Source organism: Eimeria acervulina, genomic scaffold, assembly GCF_000499425.1.
Source record: "Eimeria acervulina Houghton genomic scaffold, Eah_scaff74, whole genome shotgun sequence".
NCBI lineage: Eukaryota > Apicomplexa > Conoidasida > Eucoccidiorida > Eimeriidae > Eimeria > Eimeria acervulina.
In genome coordinates, this window is record NW_013549625.1 from 29,252 (window position 1) to 52,240 (window position 22,989).

General features: G+C 51.5%; 4 protein-coding genes across 4 annotated transcripts in view; 1 reads left to right on the plus strand and 3 right to left on the minus strand.

Moving 5' to 3' along the window:
• Positions 1-160: 160 nt before the first annotated feature.
• EAH_00013100 (hypothetical protein, conserved) lies at positions 161-7,130 on the minus strand (the record flags this gene model as incomplete). The annotated part of the gene is made up of 6 exons (XM_013394541.1): positions 161-302; positions 482-621; positions 1,751-2,139; positions 2,277-4,812; positions 5,943-6,384; positions 7,015-7,130. 6 exons carry the CDS (start codon positions 7,128-7,130, stop codon positions 161-163), a joined length of 3,765 nt encoding a protein of 1,254 aa, XP_013249995.1.
• A 948-nt stretch (positions 7,131-8,078) lies between these two features.
• On the plus strand, positions 8,079-11,493 carry EAH_00013110 (ATP-dependent (S)-NAD(P)H-hydrate dehydratase , related; the record flags this gene model as incomplete). Its single annotated transcript, XM_013394542.1, has 7 exons — positions 8,079-8,730; positions 8,875-8,931; positions 9,141-9,217; positions 9,431-9,514; positions 9,745-9,837; positions 10,057-10,494; positions 10,711-11,493. 7 exons carry the CDS (start codon positions 8,079-8,081, stop codon positions 11,491-11,493), a joined length of 2,184 nt encoding a protein of 727 aa, XP_013249996.1.
• A 1,734-nt stretch (positions 11,494-13,227) lies between these two features.
• EAH_00013120 (proteasome subunit alpha type 7, putative) lies at positions 13,228-16,550 on the minus strand (the record flags this gene model as incomplete). The annotated part of the gene is made up of 7 exons (XM_013394543.1): positions 13,228-13,290; positions 13,835-14,011; positions 14,831-14,980; positions 15,370-15,547; positions 15,846-15,893; positions 16,099-16,214; positions 16,497-16,550. 7 exons carry the CDS (start codon positions 16,548-16,550, stop codon positions 13,228-13,230), a joined length of 786 nt encoding a protein of 261 aa, XP_013249997.1.
• Positions 16,551-18,252: 1,702 nt separating this feature from the next.
• Positions 18,253-22,989, minus strand: part of EAH_00013130 (protein kinase, putative) — a gene marked incomplete at both ends in the record, with an annotated part of 7,446 nt that continues 2,709 nt past the window's right edge. Inside the window, 6 exons of the mRNA XM_013394544.1 lie at positions 18,253-18,367; positions 18,802-18,958; positions 19,291-19,364; positions 19,555-21,363; positions 21,600-21,808; positions 22,314-22,749. Coding sequence (XP_013249998.1) covers positions 18,253-18,367; positions 18,802-18,958; positions 19,291-19,364; positions 19,555-21,363; positions 21,600-21,808; positions 22,314-22,749 — 2,800 coding nt within the window. The remainder of the gene's footprint in view (positions 18,368-18,801; positions 18,959-19,290; positions 19,365-19,554; positions 21,364-21,599; positions 21,809-22,313; positions 22,750-22,989) is intronic.

Consider the following 22,989-nt stretch of genomic DNA (forward strand, 5'->3'; position numbering starts at 1 on the left):
TCGCGAAGCCTGGTTTAGCAGCAGCAGCAGCAGCAGCAGGAGCAGCAGCAGGAGCAAATAGAGCAACGCCGAATGTAGCAGCAGCAAATGCAGCGACATAAAAACCGCGCCATTAAGCGCAGTCAAAGCTGCAGCGGAATCCAGCAACTGCCCAGTGCTGCTAGCAGTATGCTGCTACAGCTGCTGCTGCTGCTGCTGCTGCAGCTTGTGCTGCTGCTGCGGCGGACTCACCGATATCTGCTCGATGGGTGCAGCTGGCAGCTGTAGGTGTAGGCGAAGCCGCTGTTGAGGCCCACAAAGACCTGCGAGACAAGCAGCAGCAGCAGAGCAGCAACAGCAGCAGCAACAGCAGCAGCAGTAGTCGCAGTAATAGCAGCAGCATCAGGCACAGCAGCCGCAGCAAAAAAGGGTGACACTAAGGAGACAACGATGAACAGCGAGCTGCAAGCAGCAGCAGCTCCCAGCAAATCGATCCCAATACCCCAGCAGGCTAATCTGCGTTTGCTGCTGCTGCTGCTGCTGCTGCTGCTGCTGGAATCGCTGCTGCTTCTTGCTTCTGTTGCTGCTGTTGCTGCTGCTGTTGCTATTTGCTGTTGTGATGACGTACTTCAAATTCGTCGCCTGGGAGAAGGTCAGAAGGAGCCACACACGCCACACTGCAACACAGCAGCAGCAGCAGCAGTAGCAGCAGCAAAAGCAGCAGCAAGTACACGGCGAGAATGCCGACAGATAAACACTGACAGCAGCTGTGTTTGTTTTTGTTTGTTTGTTTGCTGCTGCTGCAGCAGCAGCAAACAAACAAACAAAAACAAACAAGCAAACAAACAAACAAACAAGCAGCAAACAAACAGGGTACACATACAAGCAAGATAAACAAAAGATAGAGACAGAGACAGCGACAAGAGACAGCGACAGAGACAGACAGATACAGAGACACAGATAAAAATAAAGATAGAGACAGCGACAGAGACAGAGACAGAGACAGTAGGAGAGATTGCAGATCCACCAATAAGTTTTGTTTATTTGTCTGACTTCAAACAATAATAAACGAGAGAGTAGAAATAGAACGAGAAAAAAACACAAAAAGAGACAAGAGATTCAACAAGGGAGACACAAAACAACGCGGCAGCAGCAGCAGCAGCTGCTGCTGCTGCTGCCTCCGAGACGCCGCAGCAGCTTTGTGCCAACAGCAGCAAACAAAGCAACAAAAGGAGACAGAAGCAGCAGCAGCAAGAAAACAGACGCCTATGCAAACCGCAGCAGAGCAAACATCAACGCTCCCCCCACGCACAAACAAGCAGCAGAAATATTACCCCAGGCAGCTGCTGCTGCAGCAGCAAGCAGCAGCAAGCAGCAGCCAGCAGCAGCCAGCAGAGGCAATCCACCAGCAGCAACGCCTGCTGCTGCTGCTGCTGCTGCTGCTGCTCAAGAAGAAGAAGGTTAGCTCACCTGCCCTTAGCTGAGGAAGGAAGAGAGATGCAGCAATCGCAGCCCCGTGCATGCAGCAGCCTCTCACTGACAGAGGCCGGCAGCAGCATAGAAGTAAGAGACGCCAAAGCAGACTGGAGGCAGCAGCAGCAGCAGCACACGGAGACACAGCACCGCATCTCATGCTCCTGCAGCAGCAGCAGTAGCAGCAGCAGCACCAGCAGCAGTAGCAGCAGCAGTAGCAGCAGCAGTAGCAGCAGCAGTAGCAGCAGCAGGAGCAACCAGAACAGCAAAGAGACACAAAACGCGGCACCGAGCGTACAGTGGCAACTCCTGTTATATTCGAAAGTTTGCTGCTGCTGCTGGTTCTGCTGCTGCTGCTGCTTCCAGTAGCATTGGCAGCCTGGGAAAGAGCCGCGCCGTGGGGTGCTGCTGCTGCTCCAGCTGCTGCAGCAATCGTAGCACTGTCTGATGGCGCTGCAGCTGCAGCAGCAGCGCCGCCCTGATTGCTGCCTGCTCCTGCTGTTCCCTGAATCAGCGTCCGCAGCAGCTGCTGCTGCGCAGCCACTCCGCATTTGGAGTGTCTCTGCAGTTCCTCTGGAGTCCAGGGTAGGCTGAAGACGAAGACGAGACCATCGCCTCCTGCAGCACCAGCAGCAGCAGCAACAGCAGCAGCAGCAGCCTCAGAAGTTAAGCCGTGTAGCTCCTCCACTGTCTGGAAGAAAGCACAAGCAATGTCAAGACGAAAACCACCACCAGAAACAGCAGCAGCAACAGCAGCAAAGCAGCAGAAGCAACTGCGGCAGGAGCAAGAGGAGCAGCAGCAGCAGCAGCAGCAGCAGCCTTACTCGAGACTGTGAAGATTCGGCTGCAGCCAGAGAAGGTAAGCGACACCTGCCGCAGCGCGTCTCCTTCTTTTAAAGCTGTGCCGCATGCAGCTTCCCCAGTAAGTTGAATCAGCCCTCGCTGCTGTGGTGCCTTTGCTGCTTCCTCGCGCTGCTGCTGCTGCAGCAACAGCTGCTGCTGCTGCTGCAACAGCTGCTGCTGTTGCTGCTGCTGCGGCGTTTCAGCGCATTCTGCGCCTCCCCCGGTGCTGCCGTCAGATCGGTGGCTGCCGGCCCCGCTGCTGCTGCCCTCAGAGAAGCCCAGCCAAGCTGGAGGCAGCAGCATCTGCTGCTGCTGCTGCTGCTGGTTTGTGTCAGCGTCGTCAACAAGAAGTTTAAATGAATCAGCAAGCAGCTGCATGTTCGGCTTCCCCACCCAGCTGCCATCGCGGGACGCCGAGGCCTCCTCTAATGCTGATGCTGCTGCTGCTGCTGCTGCCTTGCGGCTGAGTGCATCATCAGGGGCTTCTGCTTCCTTCTTGTTGCTGCAGTTATGGTTGCTGCTGCTGCTGAAAGGGCTGCAGCAACCCGAAGGGGTGAAAGCACCAGGTGTCTCTACGTTATCCCATTCTGCTGACAGCGCCGCGCTGTTGCGGCTGCTGAGTCTCCCACTGTCTCCTTCCTGCTGCTGCTGCTGCTGCTGAGCTGTGCCTTTGCTGCTGCTAAAGGCCTCGCAGAAAACCCATTCTTCTTCTTCAACTTCTTTCTCTACTCCAGTGGTCGGATGCCTGCCCACTGCAGCAGCAGCAGCAGCAGCTGCTGCTGCTGCTGCTGCTGGGGAAGCTGCTGCTGCTGCGGAACGATCATGACTTGCTGCTGGGCCCCCGGTGTCTCCGTGGTGCTCCATGCGGTGCTGTTGCTTCTGTTGTTGCTGCTGCTGGGGAGAAGCAGCAACGCGCTCAACTGTCGCAGCCGCAGCATCTGCATCTGCTGATGCTGTTGTTGCTGCTGCTGCCTCTCTCGTTGCACCTGCAGATGCTGTAGAGCGCTTGCTGCCTTTCTCAACGGACGCAGACGGGCCAGCTACCCCAGCAGGAAGGCCAGAATGCTGCTGCTGTTGTTGCTGCTGCTGCTGCTGCTCTTGCTCCAGGGCTGCAGCCTCGGCGAGCCGCGCAGCAGCTGCCTGCTGCTGCAGCATCTTCTCTCTCTTCTTCCTTTGCCGTGCTGACATTTTGTAGTCCCCAGCAGCAGCAGAAGGTGTTGCTGCAGGGACGGATGCTGCTGCTGCAGGACCTGATGCTGCTGCTGCAGGAGCCGAAGCTGTCGCGCATGCTGCTGCTGCCTTATCATCCGACGCCTTCGAGGATGCGGAGCCTACTCCAGCGCTGCCCACTGGAAGGTTACTGCTGCTGCTGCTGCTGCCGCTGCTGCCATCTTTGCATTTGCTGCTGCTGCTACTTCCACTTCGGTTGTTGTTCTTGGTCTTGTTGCTGCTATTACCGTTTCGGCTTCTGTTGCTGCTGCAGTTGCTGCTGCTGCTGAAGTTCCCAGCACTCTCAAACGCTTCCTCGTCTTCCTCGCTGCTACTGGAAGTCCCGCCGCAGCTGCTGCGCCGCGCTTTGCTGCTGCTGCTGCTGCTGCTCGTCTTACTGTTGCTGCTACTGACTGAGTGCCGTTCTTTGGCGGCAACCTGTGAACGCAAGGCGGGGGGCGGTGAGTCGTGTTGCTCTTGCTCCTCCTTCTGCTTTTTCTGTTGCTGCTGCTGCTGCTCCTGCTGCTGCTGTTGCTGCTGCTGTAGCTGCTGCTGCTGCTGCTGCTGTCTCTGTTTCTGTTTGGAGATCCTGCCCTTCGGGGGGGGCCTGCTGGCTGTGCTGCTACCAGCAGACTCTCCGCGCTGCCGCTGGCTACCTGCTGCACCGCTGGACATAGGGCGAGCAGCAGCAGCAGCAGCAGACGTTGGAGAATCAGCAGCAGGGGCAGCCGCAGCAACACAGGCGGGTCCCTCTGCTGCAGCATCTGCATCGAGCATTACTGGGTTTGCGTTCGTGTTCTTACTGCTCCCTCGCATACCAACGGTTTTCTTCTGCTTCTGCTTCTTGCTGTTTCCCTGCTGCTGTTGCTGCTGCTGTTGCTGCTGTTGCTGTTGCTGTTGCTGCTGCGGAGACTTGGCTTCAGCGCTTGCTGCTACCGTTTTTGCTGCTGCGGCTGGTGCTGCCGCTGCCGCCTCGTGTGCTGTATCCGCTGCAGCAGCTGCAGCAGCAGCAGCAGCGGCAGCAGCAGCAGCAGCAGAGTGCGGCAACTCCGTGCCTTGGAGTTTGACTGAGCTGCCGCAACTTTCTCTGCCTCTCGTTGGCAAAGGGGCTGCAGCGGTAGCTACCCAATCTGCTGCAGCACGCCGGCTGCTGCTGCTGCTGCTGCTGCTGCTGGTAGCTGCTGTTGTGCGGACAGTGGATTGCAGCGAAAGGGGTCTTGCTGCCTGCAGCAGCAGCTGCGGTGAATGCAAGTGAAGAGCCAGCAGCGCCTCCAGAGAAGGAACAGAAAAAATACGAACGACGGAAGCCTGAAGCAGCATTAGCAGCAGCAGCAGCAAACAGCAACGGACAAGACACGAGGTAGTAGCAGCAGCAGCAGCCGCAGCACTTCAGTAGCAGACATGAGACAGCAGCAGCAGGCACGAGACAGCGGCAGCAAAAGCACAACAGCAGCAGCTAACACAAAAAGGCAGCAGTACACAGAAGACGGCAGCAGCAAACGCAAGACAAAAGACAAGAGCAGCAGAAAAAAACAGCAGCAGCAGCAGACACATTAGCAAGAGGCAGAACAAGAGCAGCAAACAGCTGCTCTGCGGCTCCTCTGTCTGCTTTGCTGAGCTCAGCAGCAGCCCCTGTAATTCTGCTGCCGCTGCCTCTGGTGATGCTGCCTCCGGCGTTGCTACTGTACAGTTGCTGTTGCTGCTGCTGCTGCCATGTATTTCGCTCAGCGCCCATTACTCCAACCGAGAAGCCGTCGCCCCCAGCACAGCAGCAGCAGCAGCAGCAGCAGCAACAGCAACAGAAGCAGCAGCAACAGCAACAGCAACAGCAACAGCAGCAACAACAGCAGCAGCGCCACCAACACTCCTACCAGCAGAAGCAGCAGCAGCACAAAGAGCAGCGGCAGCAGCAGCAGCAGCTTCAGTAGGAGGATCAGCAAGAGTTTACTTTGATAGAGATTGCAGCAACAAGAGAGACAGAAGCAGAAAAGACAATCGCCCTAAGCGGCTCTTCGTGTGTACATCTCCAAGCAGCAAACCGCGTGCTGAGTAAGTTGAAGAGGCACAAGACCCCCGCGCCTCCGTCTCTAACAAGCAGCAGCAGCAGCAGCAGCAAATAGCAGCAACGCAAACAAACAAACAACTCCCTATACACCCCAATGTATGCTCCCTTGAATGCACAGCAAATGTGTCTTTAATATCACAACCGCTACAGAAGCAGCAACAACAGCAGAAAGAACAGCAACAGAAGCACTACACGAAACAGAAACCTCAACCACCGTACCAGCAGCAGCAGCAGCAGCAGCAGAAACAGTCAGCAGCAGCAGCAGCAGCAGAAACAGTCAGCAGCAGCAGCAGCAGCATGAAGAGTAAACGCACCGAGGCCCTGCTGGGAGCGCAAGATAGCTGTGCTGAGGGCACCACCCCACAGCCATTACCGCATCATTTGCTTCAGCAGCAGCAGCAGCAGCATGCGCCTGTCCGTTAGCTGCTGCAGCATCTGCTTCCCATGAGTCAGGTGGCAGCACCTCGGGTTCTCGTGCAGCAGCAGCAGATGCTGCAGCAGCAGCAACAGCAGCAACAGCTGCCGTACCAGCAGCAGCAAACAGCCCCCGTGGCTGCTGCGGCAGCTTCGGGTGTCTCTCCAGCGTCCGCAGCAGCGACAGAGACTGCAGCACGTACACAGATATATGCTTCTCCGTCAGCAGCACAAGTCTTTCTGGCGTTAGCTTCACCCCGCATATTGCATAAGGCTGAGTTACACAGCCAATCAAACTGCTGCCGCTGTTGCTGCTGCTGCTGTTGCTGCTTGAAGCTGCGGGAGAGGGCTTGCAGTTAAATAGCCGCAGCATACGGCGGCTGCTGCTGCTGCTCATCCCGCTGCCTAAGCAAAGGAAACAGACACACAAACAGCAGCAAGTCTTGCTGCAGCTGATCGTGTCTGTGCATCTGCTGCTTCTGCTGCTGCAGCAGCAGAAAACCAATGCTGCTTCTGCTGATGCTGGGTCTGCGGGAGTGGTACAGCAAAGGCGGATGCAGCAGCAAGGTGCAGCAACTGCAGTAGAACTAGCAGCAGCAGCAACACAATCCTCACAAGAACAGAGCCAGCACAGCAGCAGCAACAGCAGCAGCAACAACAGCAACAACAGCAGTAGCAGCACGACCAGTTGCCCTCTCACTGAATCCACCAACGCCATTACCACACCCAGCAGCAGCAGCAGCAGCAAAAGCACCGGCATCAGCAGCAGCAGCATCAGCAGCAGCCGCATCAGCAACAGCCGCATCAGCAACAGCCGCACCAGCAGCAGCTGCATCAGTAGCATCAGCAGCAGCCGCAGCAGCAGCACGAACTACGCACCGACAACAGCAACAAGGCTGGTATTTAGGAGCATCTCTACGAGGGTTACTGGCCCGCAGACGCAGGTGTACATACACCGTAGAGGGCGTACACTCCAAACAAGAAAACCAGCAGTGGTGCCGACGCAGAGACAAGTAGCGTCGCTATTAAACCCTAGAAAGGTTGTTGCTGCCTTCACAGGCAAAGGGGGGGCCCCCAAGGTGGGCCCCCCTTCTGCTGCTGCAGCTGGTGCAGCTGCTGCAGATGCTGCAGATGCTGCAGCGCTCATTGTCTTGACGCTGTTGCTGCTGCTATGGCTGCTGATCCTGCTCTTGCTGCTGCCGCTCCCCATGTGGGGGAATGAAATACAAACCCACAAACCAAAGCCAAATGCAAGAAGACCAACTCTTCGTGCAAACAGACCCAACTGCTGTTGCTGCTGCTGCTGCTGCTGCTGCCGGTAATGCTGCTGCCTTCGACTTAGGAGAATGAGATCGGAGAAAAGAAAGCCAAACTATTGACACCGGGCACTAGGCGCTGTTGTGCAGACAGACACTGCTGCTGCTGCTTCTGCTGCTGCTGCTGCTGCTGCTGCACCATTGGACTCTCGTGGCGCTGCGGCGGCTGGCAGCTGCTGCGGCTCCAAACAAACAAACAAAAAACAAAGACAGGTGAAGACTAAAGAAGAAATAAAAACTAAACGCCTTTATTTTGCTCAGGTTGTTGCAAAAATTTCAATCTGCTGCTGCTGCTGCTGCTGCGGCTACAGCAGACCAACCGTAGCCTAACAACCCCACCGCAGCAGCTGCTGCTCTGGCTGCTGCTGCTGCTGCTGCTGCTTCTCGTGTTGAAACTAGATTCGCTTTTCAGCTGGTAAAACTCCGGCATTTATTGTGGAGCTCTTAAGGAAGAAAATAAAGAAGAACAGCAACGAGTGTGAGTGAGGGTGTGCATGCGCCATTCCCTCCTGTGCTGCTGCTGCTGCTGCTGCCGCTGCTGCTGCTGCTGCTGTTGTTGTTTTGCCGCATCGCGTTAAGTGTGCTTTGCAATTTGTAGTTGCTTTTGTGTGTATTAATTTTACAGTTAAGCTCCTTTCCTAACCTCGGCACACAACAGCAGCGTCAGCAGCAGCAGCAGCAGCAGCAGCAACAGAAGCAGCAGAAGCATTAGCATCGGCAGCTGCAGCATACAGCTTTCTCTGCCTCTACGCCCTTCTGTTGCTGTGCTTTGCTGTTTAATGCTCTCCTGCCTTTCCCGTTGCAGCAGCAGCAGCAGCAGCAGCAGCAGCAGCAGCAGCAGCGTCTTCATCGCCAGGGCCCCCCTGCGTGTGCTCCTGCTGTCCAGGCGGCTGCAGCAGCCGCAGCAGCAGCATCAGCAGCAGCAACTCTCAGCTATTTCAAGCTTTTCGCCCTACATCTTTCGCCAGGCAGCAACTCCAGTGGCTCCAGAAGCTGCAGCAACGCGGATCGTTCTTGCTGCAGCACCACGAATAGCAGCAGCAGCAGCAGCAGCAGCAGCGCAAGCAGTAGCAGCAGCACAAACACTAGTAGCAGCAGCACAAACACCGGCAGCAGACGCTGCAGTAGCAGGGATGGCGCATAAACAGTCTGCAGGGCAGCTCTCTGCGGGTGGCGGGAGCAGCGGCGGCGGCGGCGGCGGCAGCAGCAGCAGCAGCGGCAGCAGCAGCAGCGCAGCGGGAGCAGTGCATTCCCAACACAAGCCATCGCATATGCTGGTGCTCACGAAGGACGAAACAGACGCAGCACATAAGGCAACAAACCAGTGGCTACGAGGTGAAGCAGCAGCAACCGTTGCTGCTGGTGCTGCTGTTGCTGTTGCTGCTGCTGCTGCTGCTATTGCTGCTGCTGCTATTGGTGCTGCTGCTATTGGTGCTGCTGCTGCTGCTACCAGTAACAGCGCAGCCGCGGCAGCAAACCCGCAACGAATGCAGCAATCGACGTTCGCAGTGCCAGCGAAGTTCTTAGGGTTTAGGGTTTAGGGTTTAGGGTTTAGGGTTGCGTGTTGCTTTGCAGTTGTGGAGGAGGTGCTGCTGCCTTCAATTGACTTCAGGGAGCACAAGGGCAGATACGGTAGGCGAGCAAGGGTTTGTTTTAAGGGTTTAGGGTTTAGGGTTTAGTATTCCGTTTTGTTTTTGATTGCTCCGCTGGCCTAGCTAGCTAGCTAGCTGGCTGCGGCTAGCGAACTAGGCGGGTTAGCGCCTTCTGCGTTGCTGCATTTGGTTGTGCTGCATCTGCTGCTGTTGCTGCTGCTGCTGGTTTTGCTGCTTCTGCTGCTGCAGGGAAGGTTTGTGTTATAGGGGGGTCGGCAGCTTATACAGGGGCCCCCTACTTCGTTGCCGCTGCGGCGCTGCGCATGGTAAAAACTTAGGGTTTAGGGTTTAGGGTTTAGGCTTATGTGCCTAGGGTTTAGGGGTTAGAGTTACATGCTTAGGGTTTAGGGTTTAGAGTTATCTGCTGAGGGGTTAGGGTCTAGCTAGGGTTTACGGCTTCACGTTTAGGCCCTAGGGCTTCGCGTTTCGTGCCTGAGGATTAGGATTTAGGGTTTAGGGTTTAGGGTTTGTGTTTGCAGGGTGCGGATTTGGCTACGATTATAACTACGCCCAGCGCTGCGGTGCCAATTAAGTCGTACAGCCCAGAGCTTCTTGTATATCCTGTATGTGTCTCTACTGCAGCAGCAGCAGCAGCAGCAGCTACAGCAGCACCTGCTGCAACAGCAGCAACACCACCTGCAGCAGCAGCTGCTGCTGCTGCTGCAGTTTGCTACTTCTGTTTCTACCCCTCCCTGTATATGACATTGCCGTGGCTTTATCTTATCGCAGCAGCGAGCAGGTCTTGTCTTTATTACTGCTGCTGCTGCTTCTGTTGCTGCTGCTGCTGCTGCAGATCTTACCTTGCCGCTACGAAGTGCACGGGAAGGGCAGTGCGCATGAGGGCCCCTTCGACTATCAGATGGAGTTGGCGCGGCTGAGGATCCATGTGCGCATTTGCTGCTGCTGCTGCTGCTGCTGCTGCTGACGTTGTTGCTGATACTACTGCTGCTGCTGCTGTCTTTGCGTTTGCTGCTGCTGCTGCACGTGGTGCAGCACTTGTTTCTTCATTCCCTTCTCCAGCGGCAACTGCAACAACAGCAACAGCAACAGCAACAGCAACAGCAGCAGCAGCAGCAGCAAGAAAGGGCGTGCGTGTTGTTCTCAGGCGGAGCCTGTGCTTCGCAAGGCGGATGTCGTTGTGATAGGCCCTGGCCTTGGAGGCAGCAGCAACTACCGCATTCACGAGGAAGATGATGTGCAGCAGCAGCACCGCCACCACCACCATCAGCAGCAGCAGCAGCAGCAGCAGCAGCACGCGCACAGTTCAGGAGATAAGCCTGGAGGCCGCTTGTCTCAATTGTTTAAAGGCGCATTAGAAGATGTGCATAAGGTTGTGAGGGGCAGCTCTTCGTCTTGCAATGCAGCAGATCAGAAGGCAGCAGCAGCAGCAGCAGCAGCAGCAGCAGCTGACCCAACCAACCCCGCTACTATGGACTACGCACGCCTTAAAGCTGCTGCAAGAGAGGCAGAATCTGCTGCTTCTGTCACCCAAAAAGCAGCAATTATGCTGCTGAGGCTCTGCATGCACCTACGCAAACCCCTCGTAAGTCCAGCAGCAGCAGCAGCAGCAGCAGCAGCAACAGCAGCAGCAGCAGAAAAAGCGGCCAAAGAGTGCGCAGTTACTCCATTGTCAAATTTCAATGCATGCATATCTCTCTGGGGCCCTCTTTGCTTGCGAAGTGGTGTGGAGGGGCTTTAATGAGCGTTGCTGCTGCTGCTGTTGCTGCTGCTGCTGCTGCTGTTGCTGCTGCCGTTGCAGATCTTGGATGCGGACATGCTTCGCATTTTATCGATCCCAGGACACGAACATTTTCTGTCTTTGTTGGAGGGGTACGGGGATGCGGTATTAACACCAAATGCGTATGAATTAGAGTTGCTGCTGCAGGCGCTGATGCGCCGGCAGCAGCAGCAGCAGCAGCAGCAGCAGCAGAGTGGGGTCGCAGCAGTAAGAGAACGTTTCTTGCCCTGTCCAGCGCATGCATTATTCCCGGAGTCAATAAAAGCAGAGAGCCTAACGATGAACATAAGAGAGACAGTGGCGCTGCTGCGGGGCCCTTGTGTCTTTGCAAAGGGGAGAGTAGATCTGCTGGGAGCATATGCAGGCTTCGAGCAGCAGCAGGAAGGAGAAGTGTTTGCTGCAGTTGGTAGTCTTGATGCTCGCTTCTTAGGGGCCCCCAAACGCTCTGGGGGTCAGGGAGATTTATTGTGTGGTGTCTTAGCGCAGATGCTGGTGTGGGGTGAGAGGGTGGGCGGACAGCAGCAGCAGCAGCAGCAGCAGCAGCAAATGCAGCAGCAGGAGCAGCAGCAGCGGGAATTGGTTGCATGCATAGAGGGCATGGGTCTTAATGTACCTTTCTGTAGCAGCAGCACAGCCCCAAAACTCTTCTTAATGCATGCAGCAAGCCTACTCACAAGACAAGCTGCTGCTCTAGCCTACAGACATCACGGAAGGGGCCTCAGTGTTAATCAGATATTAGAGAGACTCGGTGCTGCTGCTGCTATTATCTTCCCCAATGCGTGGCTGCAGCAGGACACACGCTAGATATACCATACACCCTAACAAGCTCAATGCATGCATGCATGCATTGAGCTTGTATACACACTAACGAACTCAATACCTGCATGCATAGATGCATACAGGAAGCCAAGTGGAGACAAATGCATGCATGCATGCATGCATTTGCAAGGTGTAGCGGCAGCATGACTGCTTATTTAGACAAAGCACACACACACACACATACACATACACACACATACACAAATGCATACGTATGTATGCATGCATGCATGCATGCTCGCAGGCTTATGTTTATGCGTGCATGCGTATAGTATAGAAGCATTTACTTCTGGGTGTTTGTATGGTCCTTCTGGAAATGTAGCGCTCATTATTTGCATGCAAATAATAATGCACGCATATAATAATGCATGCATATAATGCGTGTACTAGCACACACAAACAATCATAACTACGCACACAATGCATGCGATACAGTTGCATGCATTGATTTATACTATATATATGTATATATATGTATATATATATATATATATATATGCCCTGTGCAGGTAGTATTATATATATGCAATTATTATATATATTATGAATGCGTAAGTACAAGAAAGAGAATCCAGTATACACGCCCAAGCAGATTAAAGCGTGTCTCTCCCCTCATCCTTGGTCTGTACAAAAAAAGCCCCAATGCAGCTACCTATGCATGCACAAGGAGAAATACCCGTACACATAGAAGACTCTGTGGGGCCCCCCTGTGGGGCCCCCTTTTATTCCCCCCTGTGGGGCCCCCTTTAGGCCCACTATGGGGCCCTCTGTAGGGCCCCCTTTAGGCCCACTATGGGGCCCTCTGTGGGGCCCCCTTTAGGCTAACTATGAGCCCCCTGTGGGGCCCCTTTTAGGGCCTTCCTGTGGGGCCCCCTTCTGGGGCCCCTGTGGTCAGGGTTGGCGTTGTTGTTTACTGTTGTTTTTGTTGTTGTTTGATTTGCTGCAAGCGATGAAGAAGCGGCGAAAAGACTAAGAAGGTCCTTCTGAGGGCTTTTTTCATGAATTACACCCTTACTAGGGTTTGCCAGTGTTCTTGTTTGAATTCTTTTAGAGGTTATTTTAGGGGCCCCCCCTCTCTCTCTGTCTCCTTAGCCGCTGCCTTCAGTTGTCTATTTATTTGATTGTTTTCCTCGCAAGTCTCTCGCTGTCCTCTGGTGTTTTAAAGCCAATGCGGCCCTCTTTACTTAGGGTTTAAGGTTTATTTAGTTGAGGGTTCAGTAGGGTGTAGCTAGGGATTTAGTAGGGTTTAGCTAGGGTTTTATTAGGGTTTAGCTAGTTTAGCTAGGGTTTTGTTAGGGTTTAGCTATGGTTTTATTAGGGCTTAGATGCCGCGGACTGGGGGCCCTCGTGCTGGCGGTGTATGTACACCCGGGGTTTCTTTTCTTTTATCTTCTTTTTTCTATTAGCGCATGTCTTCCAGTACAATACCAAAGACAGCGCATGCAAACCCTTAAAGGTTTAAAGCAATGCGGTGTACAGACACCCGCTTGCATGCATGCAGCAAGGCTTCCTGCGGCTGCTTCCGCAGTTTATGCATGCGCATAACAAGGGTTTAGGGTTTACGGAGGGGGCCCCCGCAGACCCTCTTTGTCTCCCTTATAGAGGAGACACTCGCTGCTGCAGAAACACCTGTCTCGCTCACAGCGAGGGTTTAGGGTTTGGCTCAGCTGTCTTGAGGGTTTAGGGTTTAGGTTTTCAGGTGTCTCTAGGGTTTAGGGTTTAGCTGTCTCCGGGCTTAACCTCTTCTTCTGCAGATTTCTTCTGGGCCTCCAACTTCTCCAGCTGCAGAAAAGCATCCGCGAGCAAAAAGAAATTAAAATGAATAAAAATAAATAAATACAAATAAATCTAAAGTATAAATAAGTAAAGTAAATGCAGATACAACAAACAAAGAAACGAGTCAGAGAGAGGAGCGCCAGGAGACACACGAGCTAAACAAACTATATATATATATATATATATATATATACATATACATATATATATAAGACAGAGGAGACACAAAGAAAGAAACAAGAGATATATAGGAGATAAAAGAGGTACACAAAATAAAGAAGCAGCAAACCCAAACTGCATGCAGCAGCGAGCCTCTTCAATCCTTCATAGGGGTCCCTAAAGAGAAGACTAATGGAGGCATCTTCTTGTCTGTCTCTGTCCCTGTCGATATCTCTGTCGCTGTCTGTCTCTTTATATTTCTCTCTCTGCCCCTCTCTCTACCTCCATCTCTCTCTGTCTCCTTCTGTTTCCGTCTCTGTCTTTCTCTGTGCCTCCTGGGGTGTATTTTTAGTATAAATTTGTGTCTTTGTTTGCGGTGTATTATTATTACCTCTTGTGCAATTTTATCTGGAGAGACGAACTCTGTGTTTGTCTTTGTAATTATAACACACTCAACATTTCTTTTTCCAGCCTCTACTACCTCCGCCACAGCACTAATTGCTAAAAGAAAAGTATCTTCTTCATTCATATCTTCTTTGTAATTCTTCTCCAGGTATTCTTGCACAGTCTGCGCTCGTTATACACATACACCCCACACATACACCCCACACATATACACCCCACACATATACACCCCACACATATACACTCAACGCATATACACCCCACACCAATACAACCCACACGTATATACCCCACCTGCATGCACCCCACATATACACCCCACACGCATACACCCCACACGCATACACCCCACAAAAATAACATGCAAGTCAAACACCTACTGAAACTCAAAAAAAACATTTATATTTTGCATGCAGAACCATGCATATTCTTCATAAATGCCAAGCGCATGCACATCCTTCGAAGCTGTTCTTCTTGTAATGCATGCATGCATGAAGCTTGTGTGGATATTAATGCTGCATGCATGCAGTATGTGTGGATGTGGAGGTCTGCATGCATGCATGCATGCATGCATGCATTTGACTGAGTGTTGCGTCTTCTGTCCTGTTAGTTTTATGTTTTTCCTCGTTTTGTTTGTTTGTCTCTTGTATTTAATGAGCTGTTCAGTGTGTTGAGTGTTTTTTTGTTGTTTTGTTTGTTTCACCCAATATTCTATTTATTTATTATTATATATAAATAATTATTTATTCTTTTCTTTGCTATCTCTGTTGTGCTCTGTTTAATGCGTTTATATATTAATGTTAATTTTCAGTAGAGTGTACAAAACCTAATTATTTTTTTTCTGTTTTTTTCTCATTTAAACTGCTAATTAAAATATTTTAAATATTTTTGTCCTTTTTATTTGTTATTTATTTCGCAGTCTTTCTATTTTATTTTAATTTTAATTTAATTTTATTTAATTTTTATTTTTATTGCTTTTTACCTTGGCATTCTTTCCTAGAGCCTGCGCCTTCCACTTAGCAAATATCCCCGAAGGCTCTGTTTGATAGAGCGCTAAATTTCCTTCTAAGTCAACGCCAGCCAACAGCACTGACAGACCAAACGGTCGCACACCCCCGCGGTGTGTATACTTCTGCAGCAGCAACAGCAGCAGCAGCAGCAACAGCAGCAACAGTAGTAAGAGCAGCAGCTGAGGGAGTTGGAGTGGGGCTAGAAACGGGAATAGGAGACGCAGCAGCAAAAGCAAAAACAAAAACAAAAATAGTGCAAGTGCAGCTGTAACAGCAGCACACGCAACTGCAGCAGCAGCAAAAGTAATGCCAGCAACAGCAGCATCAGCAGCAGTGCAGCAAAGACAGCAACAGCAGCATAAGCAGCACCAGCATGAGCCGCAGCATCACCACAACAGCAGCAGTAGCACCACAAAAGCAGCAGCAGCACCACCACCAGGAGCCCAACGGCAGCAGCAGCAGCAGCAAAACAGCAGCAGAAAAGCAGCAGCAGCAGCATGTTTTGCTTAACCTGCTGCACTTGTGCGATATATCTGGCCATATAATCAGCTGTAGGTGCTGTATCATTATTAAGACGGTAGCTCTGCCCCTCCAGCTGTGCCTTCGCTAACAACACCCGCGCGTCTGCATGCAGCCCCGCGAAGGCGCAGCACAAACCCTCATCCAATAACACCAATTTTCTGCTTGTCCTGTGCATATCAAACAAGATAAAGAAAAGAAGAAAAGAAAGATATTAAAAGATGTATTGTAGAGATAAGTAATAATAATAATAATAATAATAAATATCATAATAATAAATATTACAATAATAATACTGAATAGTCAAAATAATAATAGTAACAAATGAAAAAAAGATAAACAATAAACAATAAGCTAAAAATAAGAAATGATGAAGAACAAATAATAAAAAAACAATAAAATATAAACAACAAATTATAAACAGCAGAAAAAAGATGCAAGCAACAAATTCCTAATAACGCATTTAACCACAGAATGCCTGCAAAGTGTCTCCACCAACCGGAACGAAACCCTCGCCTACCCCAAACCCTAAACCCTAAACCCTAAACCCTAGACCCTTCATCCTAAGTTACAAACCCTAAACCATAAACCCTAAAACCCTCAGTCCTAAGCCATCAGGAACAAGCAAACCCACACACACCACCTTCTTCAGCGCCAGCAACGCACGTTTCGCTTAAGAGATTAGGGTTTAGGGTTTAGGGTTTAGGGTTTAGGGTTTTACCTGGGCTCTTGCAGCTTAGCAGCTGCCTTCCTCTCTACAGCCAATACAACGGCATCGCGGCCTCTCACACCCACAACACAACCCCCGCGTCTCACAGCCTCTATAGCGTACTCCACCTGTGTACATACACACTAAACACCGCTAAACCCTAAACCCTAAACCCTAAACCCTACACCCTAAACCCTACGCCGTCACTAGCTCGTCTGCCCCTTAGACAGTACACACACAACTGAAGAAACCACTGGGTACCGCTGCTGCTGCTGCTATTTACGCTGCTGCTTCTGCTTATGCTGCCGTTCATGCTGCTTTTGCTGCTTATGCTGCTTATGCTGCTGCTGCTGCTGTTGCTGCTGCTGTTGGTGCTGCTGTTTTCTGCTGCGGTGTTGCGGATGCGTCACCTGTAGGAGATGCCCGTCAGGGGAGAAGACGGTGATTGCTCGATCATAGCTCATCTTCTGTCTGCTGCTGCTGCTGCTGCTGTTGCTGCTGCTGCTGCTGCTGCTACTCACTGGGGTCTTGCACCCAGAAACGTGTACAGAGCTGTTGGCGGCCTAGGAATACAGGAGTAGTGAAAAGCAAAGAAAAACAACACAACACACGAAAGGCCCCAAGAAAGACCCCAGGGTTGTCAGCCACCTGGGGAGTCGAGCCGTGCTGCTGCTGCTGCTGCTGCTGCTGCTGCCTGTGCTACAGCTCTCTCTGCCTGTGCATGACGCCCTTCATGTCCTACTTCGCTGCAACAAGAAATAGAAAAACAAACAGAAGGTAATTTAGAGGAACATCCCAACCCGGCAGCCTGGGGGCTGCCTGTGCATGCGGCGGCAGCGGCTGTCTGTGCTGCAGCAGCAGCAGCAGCAGCAGCAGCAGGGGCTGTGGCGGGGTTTTCTTTCCATATATCCTCTTTTTGCCTTTGTTAATTGATTACTATAAATTAAATTAAATTGTAAATTAGTATAAACAATAAGATATTAAAGACAGCCCCTCGGGTGTATTATATAGCTCGCTGTCGCTGCCACTGTTGTCGTTGGTTGGTATGTGCAAATAAAAATAAGAATAAAAATAAGTTTATTTTATTTTATTTTATTTTATTTTTGTATACTTTTTAGTTAAACAAGAGAAAATGCACAAAAAACAAAATAAAATAAAGCATAACCCATATACTGTACATATATATATATGTAAATGTATATATATATGCATATATATATATATATATATATATATATATATATATATATATATATATATACATTTATATATAAATACATATGTATATATATACATATATATATGTGTACACATATATATATTTGTACATCCGTGTTTACACACAAGTGTATGCCTACATATGTTAGAATGATGTTCTACATTAATAAAATTGTATGCATTTATAGGTCTACATAAACATATATATATATATATATACGTATACAGGGCAGCATTATTATGTTTTATGGCGAATGAATGAAGAGATGGTTGGTCTCACTGTGATTAATTAAAAGCAAATTAAATTTTTCTTCTGCCCTCTAAGCGAAATAAAGTCATACTAATAAATATACATTTATTTGTTTATCTAGATAGTCAATGATGCATATATATATATATATATACGTAAAATATGTTTCTCTGTGTAAGTATCGCTATATGCATAAAAATAGCACAAATGCATATTTACACCGATTTAGACTATTATAGCTGCGTGCGTATGTAAATATATATATATATATATATGCGTACATACATATAATATAGATTGTATAATATTAATAGCTATCTATACATATGTACAAATAAATATATAGATTTATCTATCTGCATATATATATATATGTATATTTGAAGACGAGCGAAGACTCTGAGTGCCGCATAAATAAATAAAGAGCCGAGGGGTTTGTTGTGGGTTTGCCTGGGAGTGAGGGCAAAGAAAAATGAAAAAGAGGAATAAATAATAAATAATAATTCACAAATAAACTTCTCTGGCGTCGCCCTGCAAACGGGTTGCCAGCCAGAGAGGGGCCCCACACTTCCAGCGGCGTGGGGTGTACGTACACCTGAGCAGCTGCAGCAGCAGCAGCAGCAGCGGCAGCAGCACGCTGATGCGTGAGCACGCCCTGCCGCCTCTGCCGCTCTTGCGCTGCTACATTGGGCTTCGTCTCAAATAACAACAGCCCCACCGTGCTGCTGCGGCTGTTGCTGTTGCTGCTGCTGCTGCTGCTGCTGCTGCTGCTGTTGCTGCTGCTCATGAAGGCTGCTGCTCTCCTCTGTCTGCCTAGCGGAACAACGCCAGGTGTGCAGAGGCCCGCAGTTGCTCTTCGTCCCCAACTAAAATTTATGCAAGCAGCAGCAATTAGCAGCAGAACCTGCTTCGCTTCTTCATAAACCCACAGAGGCGGGCGCCCGAGGTGTACATACACCACAGAAGGCAACAGACACGAAGCCTTCTCTCTCAACCTTCATGGCACACGATGTGCAACCCAACAACACACTCACAACCTGTCCTGCTGCTGCTGCTGTTGTTGCTGCTGCAGCTACTGCTGCTGCTCCCAGTGCTCAAAAAGCATTCAGACTCGTGGTGCTGCTGCTGCTGCTGCTGCTGCTGCTGCTGCACTCCGTCTGGTGGAGACAGCCGCAGGGGGCTGAGGCAATTCTTAGCCGAGCTCTAGGGCGGCCTTCTTTCTCTGCAGATGCGGCATCACGTACTACAAATGCTGGGGTTGCTGCCGCTTCTGATGCAGCTGCTGCTGCTTCCGCCGCCGCTGCTGCTTCTGCCGCTGCTGCTGCTGCTGCTTCCGCCGCTGCTGCTGCTGCACTCTTGTGGCGTGCTTCAGCAGCGAGTCCGGCAACTCGAGCAGCGGCTTTTCTGTAAATCAAGATTCAAAATGCCCCTGTCTTTTCTGAAGCATCCCTGCCTCTAGCAGCACCTGCTGCTGTTGCTGCTGCGTTGCTGCTGCGTTGCTGCTGCTGCTGCTGCTGCTGCTGCTAGTGCTGCTTCTGCTGGCCCTGCAGTCATTGCTGCTAGCCAGATAAACAAATGCTTTTTCATTTACGTCTTACCTAAGTACAACATACCTGCCTAGGTCACTCTTTCCCTGGCCATCTCGCTAGCTAGCTAGCTAGCTGGCTGGCTGGCTAGCTAGCTGGCTAGCTAGCTGACTGGCTAGCTAGCTAGCTACCTAGCTAGCTCTCGTTTACCTGCAGCTTGCTTTGTGCTGCAGTATCTTCTTTCTGTCTCTGCTGAGGAGAAGCCACTCGCGGGTCGGCCCCCTCTGAGCAGCAGACGGGCCGCGGACATACCCTGGAGACGCTACACCTACAGTTATTGCTGCTGCTGCTGCTGCTGCTGTTGCTGCTGTCGCTGCTGCTGCTGCTCGTGGTGGCAGCACGAGTCAAGATAAAAACTCCTCATGCATGGGAGGGTGTTGTTATCTCCGATGCCCTTTCTCGTGCAGGGCATACGGCACCTTCTTGCCTGCCATTTCTGCTGCTGCTGCTGCTGCTGCTGCTGCTTCTGCTGCTGCAGCGGAGGAGAGGTCTCCTAGCGCATGCAGCCTTCTGGGGCTGCAGCTGAGGCCCAGCTGTGCTGCAGTTTTTGTCAAGGGGTGCTGCTCAGTACTGGCGTCTTCTCCGCGGGAAGTCGTCAGAAGATTACCTGCTGCTGCTGTTGCTGCTGCTGCTGCTGTTGCTGCGCTGCTGCTGCAGTGATGACTCTCTTTCAAGGTGCATGCTGCCTCTTGGAGGTCTCCCTCTATAGACAGAGCATCGAGTGGGTCGCGCTGGAGGCCGTTAGGTCTCTGTAGCTGCTGCTGCAGCAGCACTTGCTGCATCTTGTGCAGCTGTTGCAGCTCGTGCAGTTGCTGCAGCACTGGCTGCTGCTGCTGCAGCTGCTGCTGCACCTGCTGCAGCTGCTGCTGCACTTGCTGCTGCAGCTGGTGTGTGGCACTTAGGGCCTCAGCAGCACCCTCAGCAGCACACTGCAGCGGCGCAGCAGATGGCCGCAAGCAGCAGGAAACAGCCTCAGCTACCCCAGCAAAGGAACAGTCGAGTGCAGCAGGCGGCTGCTGCGGAGCCGCACCGCAGCTGTGGCGGTTATTGCTGCTGCTGCTGCTGCTGCTCACGCTGCCGCTGCTGCCGCAGGTAAGTTTGAATGCAGCAGCGCGAGTCGCGGAGCTCTCAACTGAGGAGGAGGCGCAGGATATGTTGATGTCTGTGCTGCTGAATTCTTCTAAATGGAGGAGACCCCGGGAGGCGGGGGAGAGGTGGTGGGGGGTTGTATAGGGGGAAGTGCTGCTGCAGACGCTGCTGCTGTTGCTGTTGCTGCTGCTGCTGCTGCTGCAGCTGCTGCAGCTGCTGCTGCGGTACCCTCCTGCAGCGCCGTTGGAGACAGTTGAGCAGCTCCACTCGCTGCTGTTCCTGGGTCTCTCTTTTAATGCTGTCCCCTCTTCTGGGGGCCCAAACAAACACTTAGCTTCCAGCAGCTGCTGCTGCACCTCTGCGCTGCAGCAGCTGCTGCTTGAGCTGCTGCTGCTGCTGTGCCCCTCTGGGTTGCTGCTGAGCTGCTGCGAAGAGAAAAAGGGGGAGACACGGCCCTCAAGAGGAGTGTACAATTGAGAGCTGCAGCTGCTGTTGATGCTGCTGCGGACGCTGCTGCTGATGCCGCTGATGCTGCTGCTTCTGCTGCTGCTGCCTTGAGTCCTTGTCCTGCTGGCGTTCGTGAAGGAAGAAGCGTTTGTGATGGGGAACGCGGATGGCCGTGCTGTGGCTGTACAGTTTCCATTTGCTGCTGTTGCTGCTGTTGCTGTTGTTGCTGCTGCTGTTGTTGCTGATGTTGCCTCTGTTGCTGCTGCTGCTGGTGCTGCTGGGTCGTGAATAAAGTATGGAGACAGGAGAGGAACCTGCTGCAGTAGTTGGCCGTAGGTGCTGCGGGGGCTCTCTAGGGGGTTGCTGCCGCCGTTGCTGCTGCCTGTTGCATTCAATCCTTCTTGAGCTGTGAATGCATCCATGCTGTCTGCTGCTGCTTCTACTGCTGCTGCTGTTGCTGTTGATGCTGCTGCTGTTGCCGCTGCGCGTGCGCGGTGCTGCTCCAAGCTGCACCGCTGCTCTTCGGGGTCAACCAATGCAAGAGCAACGGCAGCATCATGGCCGCTAGAGCGCATGCAGCGGCCCCACGTCTGTCCTCCGGGTGTACAGGCAGCTCCATGAGGGGGCGCACAGGGACAACGCAGACGGCGGGGAGCGGGGAGCGAGCGATGCCGCACCGTATCCAGCCTGCATGCATGCAAGCAGCATGCAGAAGAAGCAAAAATAACAACTAAGAGTCGTCGAGCTCCACAATACCTACAGATACAGTATTTTGCATGCAAAAATAAGAACAGAAAGCTGCAGATACATCTCAAACACGCTCACATGCAGCGGTGCACGCCTAACAAAGACGCAACCTGCTGCGTTTCTGTTGCTGCTTCTGCTCTTGTTTCTGTTGCTGCAGCTGCTGCAGGGCTGCGTACCAGGGGTGTTCAATTGCTTGTGCTGCCGTCTGTATGCGTCTGTTCGGGTTAATCTCTAGGAGGCGTTTGCAGAGGTCTCTAGCGAGTGGAAACTCCAATAAAGAAGCAGCTTCAAAGTCGATGCCGCCCTGCTGCGCTGCTACCTGCTGAATGACCGCTAAGGCGGAGCGAGCTGAAGTCATCAGCTCCATTGGCAGAGGTGGAGATCCCTAAGCAGCAGCAGCCGCAGCAGCAACAGCAGCAACAAAAAAAACAATTAAAACCCATGCATGCGTGCATGCATGCATGCAGACAGCTATGAACATACGAAACAATAGGCGTCTGAGCCTTCTCCCTCACAACACAGCATGCAAACATCAACCATCAATCCGCTACCTCGGCCTCCAGGGGCCCCCTTAGGGGCCCCCTAAAGGCGCCCCTCCTACTTAGACTGCTACAGCTGCCGCTAGCCATACAGAACTACCAGGTGCCTCTATAATTAAATACAGTGCTGCACACATCTACAAGCCTGTATAAATTTATATATATATATATATATATATTTAAGTGCGTGCGTGTGCATGCATTCGTACTTATATTCTATACAGACATATATATATATATATATATATATATATATATATATATAAGGTAGACATGTACACATATATGTATATTTTAAGAAGGGTGTAGATATGCATGCATATAGTATTTTACATAGATAGATAGCCTTACAGTCATGAGAATATATAGAATGACTCCAACGCTCCACAAGTCTGAGGCCCTCGTATATCTCCCTGAGGTAAGTACTTCAGGCGCTAAGTACCCATAGGTGCCTACGAGGCGGCGTTGGGGGCCCCCTGAGCTGCGGGGGGCCCCTAAGGGGTCTTCTATGAACACAGATGTATCGAAATCAATCAGCAGCAACTCATGCTGCTCCTCCATCGACAGCAACGGAGGACATGTGCTGCTGCTCTCCCCCGCTGACGAAGCACCAGATGCTGTTGCTGCTGCTGCACCGTCTGCAGCGTCCCCATAAGGAACCGAATCTTCATCCCGTTGCTGCTGCTGCTGCTTCTGCTGCTGCTGACGCACGGAGCAGGAAGCAGCAGCAGCACTGCCATGCCTCTGCAGCCGACGGCGGAACATCAAATTCTCCGGCTTCACGTCTCTGTTCAAAAAAGCCCCAAAAAGCAAACAAAAAGAAACACATGCATTCACGCTTGCATGCACGCATGCAACAACTCCATTCATCATACAAGTCGACGCTTTACAATAATATGTCAATAAAATTTTGCTGCATTTTACTTGGCGGCTGACGGCTCTACCAGATGGCCGCCTATCAATACGCCTTCCATATATGCGCTGCGTATGCATGCATCTAATATATATATATATATATATATATATA